General features: G+C 45.2%; 2 protein-coding genes across 5 annotated transcripts in view; one reads left to right on the top strand and one right to left on the bottom strand.

Annotated features, from left to right (window-relative positions):
- Positions 1-12,067, bottom strand: part of TMEM92 (transmembrane protein 92) — a 365,445-nt gene that overhangs the window by 149,613 nt on the left and 203,765 nt on the right. The window lies entirely within an intron of this gene.
- The window catches only part of ETV4 (ETS variant transcription factor 4), a 39,619-nt gene that overhangs the window by 19,443 nt on the left and 8,109 nt on the right, over positions 1-12,067 (top strand). For 2 of the 4 annotated variants that reach the window (XM_081838037.1, XM_081838039.1), the window contains 4 exons: positions 359-482; positions 1,658-1,732; positions 4,742-4,992; positions 11,790-11,864. In XM_081838037.1, coding sequence (XP_081694163.1) covers positions 359-482; positions 1,658-1,732; positions 4,742-4,992; positions 11,790-11,864 — 525 coding nt within the window. Of the gene's footprint in view, positions 1-355; positions 483-1,657; positions 1,733-4,741; positions 4,993-11,789; positions 11,865-12,067 lie in introns of all 4 variants that reach the window. The other 2 variants (XM_081838036.1, XM_081838038.1) reach the window with 1 other exon arrangement.

Genomic DNA, 12,067 nt, shown 5'->3' with positions numbered 1-12,067 from the left:
ACGAAAAAAACACTATACAAAGAGCCTCACGGAACGGATTAAATTCGTCTTGTGAGGCACCACTGTACGCCTTCTTCTGGCAACTCCTGCAGCCAAGCTGGTGCCAAACGTCTTTCTCTGCTTTCCTTTGGACTGAAGCTGAGAGAGCCCAGGACCTCCATACACACTGCCCAGGCTTGGCCTTCCAAATGTTGGGACTACAACTCCCATGATGGCTGGCCACTGGCCACGCTGGACTGGGGCTGATGGGAGTTGGAGTCCGATAGCTTCTGGAGAACCACAGGCTTCCCAATCTAGTCGCAATGCAGGCTCTTTCCTGTTGGAAGGCCTTGACGCCTCAATTTCCTTTTCTCAGTAGCCCTTCACAGCCCCCCAGCTAAGATCAAGAAGGAGCCTCAGAGCCCATGTTCGGAAGCAGCGGGGTCCTGCCGGCGCAGACAGCCTTACCAGTACCGTAATGGGGAGCAATGCCTTTATGCCAGGTAATGTTTTGGGTGAGTGGGTTCCAACCCATCTCCCCTGATCTGACATTCACCTGAAGCACACCTGTCATTATGAGATGCGTTTCCAGTGTTCCTTGAAAGCGTTAAGAATAGATGTGCTTGCAATCTGTCTGTACGAGGATTCCACTAACTCAACCTTCTTCAAGTGGCTGGCCAGTAAGATAGGCCCTTTTCCTCGTCACTCCATCCCACCTCTTTCCCCAAAACAGCCAGCCAGCGTTCCGTGTCCACAGTTCTTATTACGTTGCTTTGGAGATTTCCATCCCATCCATCTCTTCCCCACATTTTAGGACGCCCCTAGCCCAATATTTTTTTACACTGCTGCAAACTTTGAGGTTTTCCCATGTCTGCTGATACCAGGGTGGTCAGTAAGTCAGTAAGACTTGATTTAAATCATTTTTTTTTTTTACAGAAAAACTGACTCTTGCTGGTATAATCTTAATATTTACATCCAGATGACGGTTTCATTTTTGGAACAATAAAATTTCAGAGTAGTTTTTACAGTTATATATTACTAATTTGGTTATACTATTAGAAATACATGGAATTATTGTGAGGTTTAATAAGTTAACTGTTTATATTTGGACAACTCTTCTGCTATACTTTATTGGAAGGAGAAAAATAACCACTTCCTTAATAACAATTTAAAGAATTTACTTAACTAAAACAATAACGTTATAGCACATGTATCCATGTTTGTTAACTGATGCGGTTAAACATTTTTTTTTTTAAAAAAAAAACTTAGACCGAGTTTTAGCACACATGGAAAAACTTAAAACAAATCCTTATTTCCTAATGAATAGCCTTTGGACTATAATGTAACTTAAATACAAAACTATTTTTAGAAAGATTCCCCCCCCCCAAAGCATTTTTTTTTAAAAATCCGATTTAAATAAAAAAACCCATTTTTTTTTAAAAAAAACCATTGCTTTTTATCCACCCTGGCTGATACTCTTCTCTTGTGCATGGGTGGTGCCGTTTTGGCTATGTAATGATCCATACCCAGAGAATGAGGATGCTTAGAAAAATGAGCAACTGTTTGAGAATCGCACCAGTTACCATGTGTCAGGGTTACGCTGGGATAAGTGGAGGAGGTCAGTGGGAGCCAGTAAGATGTATATCCGTCTGCAACTGATGCTTGCGTATTTCTCTAGGCAAGAGTCAAACTTTGTGAGCTCCCACGGCCTGCCCCAGGCTGCGCCCGGACGGGCATACCTTATGGAGCACAGGTGAGCCATGGCATTGAGCAGGTATCGTTTCGCAATGCATCCCAACCAATCCTGGAGGCTCAAGCTTGACCTCCCAGCCACCAAATGCCAGGAGTCCTTGAAAGACTTTAATGTTTCTGTAGGGATGGATTTAGACACCAGGAGAGGATATATTGCCTAGTTGTCATCCTTCCTTGCTCACATTAGCAAGATCAGCAGAGTAGCATCCTTTGCAGGTTAACCTTGGAAGCTAAGACAAGGTGGATTTAACCTTTTAGAAACAATAACCCAGGATGCCATAAGGCAGACTGGATTTTCCTGGTATTACCCCTTACCTTTAGAAAGCAACAATCACACACACATTGTTTTGTGAAGAAATAAAAGTAGTGTTTACTTACATAATCTAGGTATCAGAGCAGCGATTACAGTAGCAATATGAAGGCAGGCTTATAACTACTAAGTTACAAAAGTACAAAATCTCAGTTCAAAAATGATGAGCTCAGACATGCACATGTGGTCAGCTTGGAAGCCCAATGAAGATGGAGGAGGCAGGAAGGAAGTATATAGTGTCACAGCTTCCTGCCAAGGAAGACAAAGGAAGTGATCTCACGGAGTTCTCTCTAGCATATTTTACAGGAGAGCTCTATGAGCCTCAGCCCCTTCATACGCCTCTCTAGCAAAATATGAATTGTTGGTCTGACTGCAATAATATTTCCTCCGACATATGCTAAGGCTAGGGCTCTGGTGGGCCTCTGGGGAAGAGGGTGCTACACATGTGGTCCAGCTGCTTTAAACACTACCAGCTCCTGAGCTAAGTAGTCAACTGGATCGCTAGTGGGTAGGGCAAGGAGGGGGAAGCTGGGGTCCTCCGGCTATTGCTGTTCCACAAATGGCCATCAGTGGGCAGATACTATGGGAGTTCTAGTCCAACAACATATGGAGAGCTGTAGGTTCCCCATCGCTTGGGCAGGGTCCCTACATTTTAAATTTTATTTGTTTTTAGTGGCTGGGGTGGCGAAAGAGCCCCCTGAATCTTGACTCTTATTTCAGAAAAGCTTTACTCTACCTTTTGGTTCTAGGGACACGGGTGGCGCTGTGGGTTAAACCACAGAGCCTAGGACTTGCCGATCAGAAGGTCGGCGGTTCGAATCCCCGCGACGGGGTGAGCTCCCATTGCTCGGTCCCTGCTCCTGCCAACCTAGCAGTTCGAAAGCACCTCAAAGTGCACGTAGATAAATAGGTACCACTCTGGCGGGGAAGGTAAACGGTGTTTCCGTGCACTGCTCTGGTTCACCAGAAGTGGCTTAGTCATGCTGGCCACATGACCCGGAAGCTGTACGCCGGCTCCCTCGGCCAATAAAGCGAGATGAGCGCCGCAACCCCAGAGTCTGTCACGACTGGACCTAATGGTCAGGGGTCCCTTTACCTTTTGGTTGTATATCTTTTATTTTTATTTGTTATAGTTCTATACCACCTTTTCTTCCAAGGAGCTCAAAGTGGAGCACATGGTTCTCCTCCTCTCCAGATGCTGTTGAAGCAAAGCTCCCATCAGGCCTAGGAAGCCTAGCCAACAGCCAGGGATGGTGGGAATTGTAGTTCTGCAACATCTGGAGGGCCAAAGGGTACCCCACATCTGGCGCTGTGGTCTAAACCACTGAGCCTCTTGGGATTGCCGATCAGAAGGTCGGCAGTTTGAATCCCCGTGATGGGGTGAGCTCCTGTTGCTCGGTCCCTGCTCCTGCCAACCTAGCAGTTTGAAAGCACACCAGTTCAAGTAGATAAATAGGTACCGCTGCAGTGGGAAGGTAAATGGTGTTTTTGTGCACTCTGGTTTCTGTCATGGTCTTCCGTTGCTCCAGAAGCGATTTAGTCATGCTGGTCACATGACCCAGAAAGATGTCTGTGGACAAACTGGCTCCCTCGGCCTGAAAGCGAGATGAGCGCTGCAGCCCCATTTGACTGGACTTAACCATCCAGGGGTCCTTTACCTTTACCTTACATATGTTAGAGGTTTCACAACACACTCTCTCTGTGTGTGACGGGCTAACACATTGCTCCACAGAATGGTTTAATTTTAGAATTCAAACAAACTTCCAGGAAGCTCATCTGCCCTATCCCATAATCCAAACCCAGCAAAGAGATAGAGAGACAGACAGAAAGACAGGTATAGAGATCTTCAGAGCTGAGCATCATGTTCACTTTTCACTTCCAATGCAAAACATGCCTGCAGGCTATCTGTGAGTGCCCATTTTTCCGGGGTATGGCTAAACCCCAACTAGTCTCGGCCTGCTCCCGACCAGTTAGCCTATTTGGCGCCTTCCCAACCCGGCATGCCAGAGATCAGAAACTCGGGCTGCTTGGAGATGTTGAGCAAGCTTACCTGCAGCTAAGCCCTGCTGAATTCACCTGGCATTCCAGACTCCGGTAGTTTGCATACCTGAGAGCCTTTGCTGCAAAATGGGCGATAGCTCTGTCGGTGGAGCAGGAGGCTGTGAATCTCAGGGCGTGGGATTGAGCCCCATGTTAGGCAAAAGATTCCTGCATTGCAGGGGGTTGGACTAGATGATCCTTTGAGGTCTCTTCCAACAGTTCTACGATTCTACAAAAGGGTGGTGGCTGTACACTCACATTGCTTTGTATGGGGGAGCTGGCCAGCTTGTACAGTCGTATCTTGGTTTTTAAACAGCTTAGTTCTCAAACATTTTGGCTCCTGAACCCGGAAGTGACTGTTCCGGTCTGCGAACTATTTTTTGGAAGCCGAACTTCCGACGGGGCTTCCTATTGGCTGCAGGAGCTTCCTGCAGCCAATCATAAGCTGTGCTTTGGTTTCTGAACATTTTGGAATGATGGACTTCCGGAATGGATTCGGTTCGACTTCCAAGGTACGACTGTAGTGTGTTTCTTAAATGTTAGCTTTCACTGGAGGCGTTTTAAGCAGAATGTCTGTAGTTGCACCCAGCGCCAGGCAGGTTCCCTCGAAGTCTGTAATCCTGTTATTCTATGCCCATTGTCTTTCTGTCCTCCTCCCAGCTCATCGTACCAGCTGCGTGGCGAGATGGGCCAATCCTTCCCCACCTCTCAAGCCTTGGGATCGGATGCCCCGCCAGCTTATCAGCGCCCGCTGTCTGCCCCATGCCTCCCGTACCCTGCCCAGGGCTTCAAGCAGGAGTTCCACGACCCAATGTACGACCAGGCAAACCCGCTGGGGGCTGGTGGCAGTTCCCGGTATGTGGCAGGAGTGGTAATCAAACAGGAGCAGATGGACTATGCTTTTGACGCAGGTAGGCGGTGAGAAAGTCGGGCTGAATTGTGGGGTGTGTGTGTGTGTGTGTGTGCGCGCGAGAGATGAGATACTCTAGTAGGCAAACTAAGGCCCGGGGGCCGGATCTGGCCCAATCACCTTCTGAATCCGGCCTGTAGACGGTCTGGGAATCAGCCTGTTTTTACATGAGTAGAATGTGTCCTTTTATTTAAAATGCACCTCTGGGTTATTTGTGGGGCATAGGAATTCATCCCCCCCCCAAAAAAAATAGTCTGGCCCCCCACAAGTTCTGAGGGACAACTGCTGAAAAAGTTTGCTGACCCCTGCTTTAGTATTTTTCTTCAGCACAGCATATTAAAGCCCATTAGCCCTGCAGAGTCATGCATAGAGCACCCAAAACATGGAAGTGGTCCTTTAAAAATAATTTTTTAAAATGCTTTTCAGGTTTATACATTTCACTAATTTACAATCATTTTAACATTCAAAACTTGATTTCCTTCCCCCCTCTTTCTGCAGTTCCGTAATGTACCTTAATGTACAGTCACACAGCCCGTTTTGTGTGTGTTTTTTAAAAGCTGCTTTTTCTTAAGCTATTGATTATGTTATGGAAATGTACAAGCTTTTCGGGTTCATAGAATTCTTCATCAGCCAACTATCACTTGAAAGCTATCACTTGAAATCTTGCAGCCTCCCATCCCACACTCAACTGCTTCCCCAAACTCATTGGTCTTAACCGTCTCAGTATTCTTCTACTTTTCGGGCAACAATGACAAAATAAGTCTATAAGATATCTTTCTTTCTTTCTTTCTTTCTTTCTTTCTTTCTTTCTTTCTTTCTTTCTTTCTTTCTTTCTTAAGAAAGCCACAGGTCACTTTCAACCAGGCTGCAAATCTCCCCCTCCCTTCCTTTCTTTGACTGAGAGGCAATCTTTTCTTTCTTTACTCATTTCCTTTTACTTCTCAGCCTGGAATGTTTCTGTGCTCAGTTTCATAGCTTGCAAGCTAATGAGCCTGTGAGATGTGATCAAAAGGTGGCGGCTGTTCTTTAGGCAAACCTACCCTCCTCTCGCACATCTCACTGTGGAGGGATAGCTTACACACTGCAAGATTTCTGAATAATTTCTTCCAGGGCCATCTTCAGCTACAAACCTCCTACAAACCTCTCCCCTGCCCTGGATAAATGACACCCACTCCAGTGAGATTGGTCCTCTCATTCAGTTTTTTCAATAGCCTTCTAAAACCAGAGTGGGAATCACACTGGGCTTGGCATTTATGCATCTATACAAAGGTCCCACTTAATCATACTTTACTTTTTCTTTTCTTTTATATGATTTTTATTACGTTTTCTGTTTTGCAATTTTAAATACAGTGGTACCTCGGGTTACAGATGCTTCAGGTTACATGCGCTTCAGGTTACAGACTCCGCTAACCCAGAAATAGTACCTCGGGTTAAGAACTTTACCTCAGGATGAGAACAAAAATTGTGCGGCGGCAGTGGAAGGCCCCATTAGCTAAAGTGGTACCTCAGGTTAAGAACAGTTTCAGGTTAAGAACGTACCTCCAGAACGAATTAAGGTCTTAACACGAGGTACCACTGTACTTGTTTAAACATCCAGTACACTTCCGAGCACAATTCAAAGTGTTGGTGCTGACCTTTAAGGTCCTAAACGGCCTCAGCCCAAGATACCTGAAGGAGCGTCTCCACCCCCATCGTTCTGCCCGGACACTGAGGTCCAGCGCTGAGGGCCTTCTGGTGGTTCCCTCACTGTGAAGTGAGGTTACAGGGAACCAGGCAGAGGGCCTTCTCGGTGGTGGGGCTTGCCCTGTGGAACGCCCTCCCAGCAGATGTCAAGGCAATAAGCAACTCTTTTATTTTTAAAAGAAGGCGGCCCTGTTTAGGAAAGTTTTTAATGTTTGATGCTGTATTGTTTTTAATATTCGGTTGGAAGCTGCCCAGAGTGGCTGGGGAAACCCAGCCAGATTGGCAGGGTATAAATAATAAATTATTATTATTATTATTATTATTATTATTATTATTATTATTATTATTACTATTATTAACAATCAGTGACTTCCCTTCTTCTCTTTCCATGGTTCATTTTGCATACCATATATCCCTCCATATTTCACATAAACTAAACCATTCAGTATTCTGTTATCACATCCACCAAAACTTATTTACACTGTTGAATTTATCTTACTGCTACCAGCGTTTTAAATGAATATAATTCTCACCCATATATTCAGTAAACATTTTCCAATCTTCTTTAAATGTATGTTCTTCTTGTTCTCTTATTCTATATGTTAAATCTGCAAGTTGCACATATTCCATCAGTTTTTAAGTTGCCATTCTTCTTTAGTTGGGACCTCACTCATTTTCCATTTTTGGGCTAACAAAACATGGGCTGCAGTGGTAGCATACATAAATAGTCTTTTTTGACACCTGGGAATTTCCCTCTGAATTATCCCCAACAAAAAGGACTCTGGGTTGTGGTTTGTGGTTTTTTTTGAAAGGTATTTTAAAATATTTTTTTCAAGTCATTGTATATCATTTCCCAATACTCTTTTACCCTTTTACAAGTCCACCACATATGAGGAAAAGTACCCTCAACCTCGTTACATCTCCAGCACTTATCTGATTCGGACTTATACATTTTAGCAAGTCTCCTCATAGTTAGATACCATCTGTAAATCACTTTCAGGTAGTTTATGTATTTATTCAATGGCCCCGCTTAATCATACAGTGATACAGTACTTTGATTCTCAAACGCCTTGCTACTCAAAACAACTTGGAACCCAAACTCTGCAAACACAGAAGTTTGCGAACTTTTTTTGGAAGCCGAATGTGCTCCGTTTTGAGTGTTACAATTCCAATTTGAGTGTTGCACTGAGTTCTTTCTGTTTTTGCTATTTATTTTGCATTTTTGTTTTTGCGGCGTTTTGTTTTGTTTTGTTTTGTTTTGTTTTTGTGACTGTGTGGAACCCAGTTCAGCCACTGATTGATTGACTGTGTGACTGCAGTACATTGTTTATTGCTTTCATTTTATGGATCTCATTAGATCAGGAGTAGGCAAACTAAGGCCTGTGGGCCAGATGCAGCCCAATCGCCTTCTCACTCCAGCCTTTGGACGATCAGCGTGTTTTTACATGAGTAGAATGTAGAACGTGTCCTTTTATTTAAAATGCATCTCTGGGTTATTTATGGGGCATAGGAATTCGTTCATTTCCCCCCCTTCAAAATATAGTCCAGCCCCCCACATGGTCTGAGGGATGGTAGACCGGCCCACCACTGAAAAAGGTTGCTGACCCCTGTGTTAGATAGTAAAATTCATATTAAATTGCAGTTTTAGGGGTTGTTTTTCAAAGCCTGGAACGGATTAATCCGTTTTGCATTACTTTCTATGGAAAAGCGCACCTTGGTTTTGGAAACGCTTTGGTTTTGGAACGGACTTCCGGAACAGATTAAGTTTGGGAACGAAGGTACCTCTGTACTTTTCTGTGTACAAAAAGAAATGGGCAACCCTTTCATCTGGCCAGAGACTTTTATCTGGCCTGTGAGGCCGTCGGGATTTCCTTTCCATCCCCCCCCTCGCTTAAATTGCACCTTCCCTTTTCAGCTTATCAAACCCCGAGGGCACGCAGTTATTCCGCACTGGGGTGGCGTGACATTTTGTGACCTTCAAATACAAGCAGGGAGGGAGAGAAGAGGCGCTGCTGTGCTTCTTCTGAAGGCCTGGCATTGCGTTGCATTGCATAACCTCGAGCCGCCTCCCCCGCCTGCCTCTGCTTCCTGGCAGGGAGCCCTCCTGTTGCTGAATGGAGCAGAAAGGAATTTCATTCACAAAATGGAGGCACAGGAACTGGGCTCTGGGCTGGCGGGGTGTCGGATTACAGCAAGGCTGCTCTCCTTATGGGCAGCTGACATCAGCACACAGGCTGGTAACCGGAGCCAAATCTTGCTTGGCTCGAAGCCCAGAGGGAAGAAAGTCTGGGCATGCAACTTCGGACTCCCCGAGGCGTCGAAATGCCTGGGTAGAACAGGGGCTTGTTTGGCTGCCAGAGAAGCCGGATAAAAAACCAGCCCCCTCTTTCCGGCAGCCCTTAATTTTCTCCATGGGCAGCCTTTAAAGGCTTTTCCTGGGCTGCCCCATCCTCTCCTGAACCTAGCAAAACTGCAGGCTGCTTTGGGGAGAGTAGCCCCTCTTACCAATGTTATAAGAAAAAACTGGTCCTTTTCCATTAGAGCCCTTATAGAGTCCTTATGTAGGTTCTCTATCGGTAGGAGAAAAATAACAGAGGCCAACCAGAGAAAGTTGAGAAGCAAAGCAGCTAGTAAGCCTGCTCTTTATTAAACTGTTGCAACAGGGTACTCAACCCCCCCCCCCATAAGACCTTGTTGTTGTTGTTTAGTTGTGTCCAACTCTTTTTGACCCCATGGACCAGAGCATGCCAGGCACTCCTGTCTTCCACTGCCTCCGGCAGTTTGGTCAAACTCATGCTGGTAGCTTCGAGAACACTGTCCAACCATCTCATCCTCTGTCATCCCCTTTTCCTTGTGCCCTCCATCTTTCCCAGCATCAGGGTCTTTTCCAGGGAGTCTTCTCTTCTCATGAGGTGGCCAAAGTATTGGAGCCTCAGCTTCACGATCTGTCCTTCCAGTGAGCACTCAGGGCTGATTTCCTTCAGAATGGAGAGGTTTGATCTTCTTGTAGTCCATGGGACTCAAGAGTCTCCTCCAGCACCAGAATTCAAAAGCATCAATTCTTCGGCGATCAGCCTTCTTTATGGTCCAGCTCTCACTTCCATACATCACTACTGGAAAAACCATAGCTTTAACTATACAGACCTTTGTTGGCACCATAAGACCTTAGAATTCCTATAACACCAACTTTTAAACATTTAACCCATGCATTTGAAATACACTGTTTGGAGCCGTGTTTCAGTGTTGGGTTTTAATGCAGGGGGAGCAGGCTTGTGGGGCAAAAAGAGCTTTAGTTGAGCTCAAAACATTAAAGCAATTTAGTGTAATAATCCGAAGAATCAAACCTCTCCACCTGCCATACTGTAAAATCAATTGTAAATATTACAGTGTGTTAATGAAGTGTTAGTAAAGGTGAAGGTAAAGGGATCCCTGACAATTAGGTCCATTCGCAGATGACTCTGGGGTTGTGACGCTCAACTCGCTTTATTGGCCGAGGGAGCCACCGTACAACTTCCGGGTCATGTGGCCAGCATGACTAAGCCGCTTCTGGCGAACCAGAGCAGAGCACGGAAACACTGTTTCCCTTCCCGCCGGAGCTGTACCTATTTATCTATTTGCACTTTGACATGCTTTCGAACTGCTAGGTTGGCAGGAGCTGGGACAGAGCAACAGGAGCTCACCCCGTCATGGGGATTCGAACCGCCGACCTTCTGATTGGCAAGTCCTAGGCTCTGTGGTTTAACCCACAGCGCTACCCTTTAGTAGAGTCTGTCTAATATGGGGGTGGGCTGCCTGGCTGGCTGATTTTCTCCAGAGAGTGTATTCCACAAATATGAAGCCACCACTTTTAGGATTTGCACCTCTGGAGGGTGGAAGCCAAATCCTGCCTACTCAACCCAGCAATTTGTGTCTGTCTGTCTGTTGTTAATAATAATAATAATAATAATAATAATAATAATAATAATAATAATAATAATAATAATTTGGTTATTCAAATTAAAATTTTACAGAGATATATCAAACATGAATCATAAAAACAAGATCCAGAGGAATCTCTTGGACTTCCATCCTCCCCTTTGTGGGTCCTATTATTAATCATTTCCTCTTGCATCTTTTACAGTGATCCAAATCTTTTACATCTCTATTTGTGTCCAGCTGTGGGTAAAACCTCAGTGCCTAGGACTTGCCGATCGTATGGTCGGCAGTTCGAATCCCCGTGGCGGGGTGAGCTCCTATCTTTCAGTCCCAGCTCCTGCCCACCTAGCAGTTCGAAAGCACCCTAAGTGCAAGTAGATAAATAGGTACCGCTTTATAGCGGGAAGGTAAACGGCGTTTCCGTGTGCTGCGCTGGTGCTGGCTCGCCAGAGCAGCTTTGTCACGCTGGCCACGTGACCCGGAAGTGTCTGCGGACAGCTCTGGCTCCCGGCCTCTAGAGTGAGATGAGCGCACAACCCTAGAGTTGGACACGACTGGCCCGTACGGGCAGGGGTACCTTTACCTTTTTTTATTCAGCCTTAAACTACAAGTGATATTCCAATCCTACTAAAAGTTTTAACTGTTTACAATGGTCTTTAAGATAAGTTTTTTTAAAAAAAAATTCCCCATTCCTTAAAATTTTGGTCTTCCTGCTTTTTTATTCTTCCGGTCATTTTAGCCATTTTGGCATAATCCGTCAACTTGATCTGCCATTCTTCTCTGGTCGGGACTCTATCTTCTTTCCATCTCTGAGCCAATAACATCTGCACAGTCGTGGTCGCATACATAAATAGTCTTTTCTGCTCCCTTGGGATGTCGGCACTTAGAATTCCTAAAAGGAAAGCTTCAGGTTTTTTTTAGCAAAGGTTATATTTAAAGCTTTTTTTCCCAACTCATTATATATCATTGCCCAAAATCCTTTTACTACCTTACAATTCCACCACATATGATAGAAGGTGCCTTCTTTTTCCTTACATTTCCAGCATACATTTGAGCATGTTTTATACATTTTTGCCAACGTGCTGTGAACCTTAAATTCCATAACTTCTCCCAAGCTGTAAGTTGTATATTATACCCAAAGTCTCTCGCCCAATGTGATTTGACCTGTTTGTCTTTTGTATCTTTGTGTCTGTCTCATAGATGTCCCAAGCTGCCATTCGATGTATATGAATGTGGAACCCTTCCCAGGACATTCCAATGCTGACGGCACACTCGGTGAGGCATTTCCCATGAAGGCCTTTTCTTGTCCGCAAGCCTATTAGCTGGGCTGTTAGCCGTTTCTCAGTCTACACACATGACCAGGCTGACTAGTAAAAGGTAGGATTGTACACTCAGGGAAGGATCTGTCCTTTGTTTTCTGTACACCTCGGGTTACAGACGCTTCAGGTAACAGACGCTTCAGGTTACAGACTCCGCTA

Source organism: Podarcis erhardii, assembly GCF_964252035.2.
Source record: "Podarcis erhardii genome assembly, chromosome: 13".
In the NCBI taxonomy this organism is placed as follows: Eukaryota; Metazoa; Chordata; class Lepidosauria; order Squamata; family Lacertidae; genus Podarcis; species Podarcis erhardii.
Note: the sequence above shows the minus strand (reverse complement) of the source record. Positions and strands in the feature narration are given on the sequence as shown.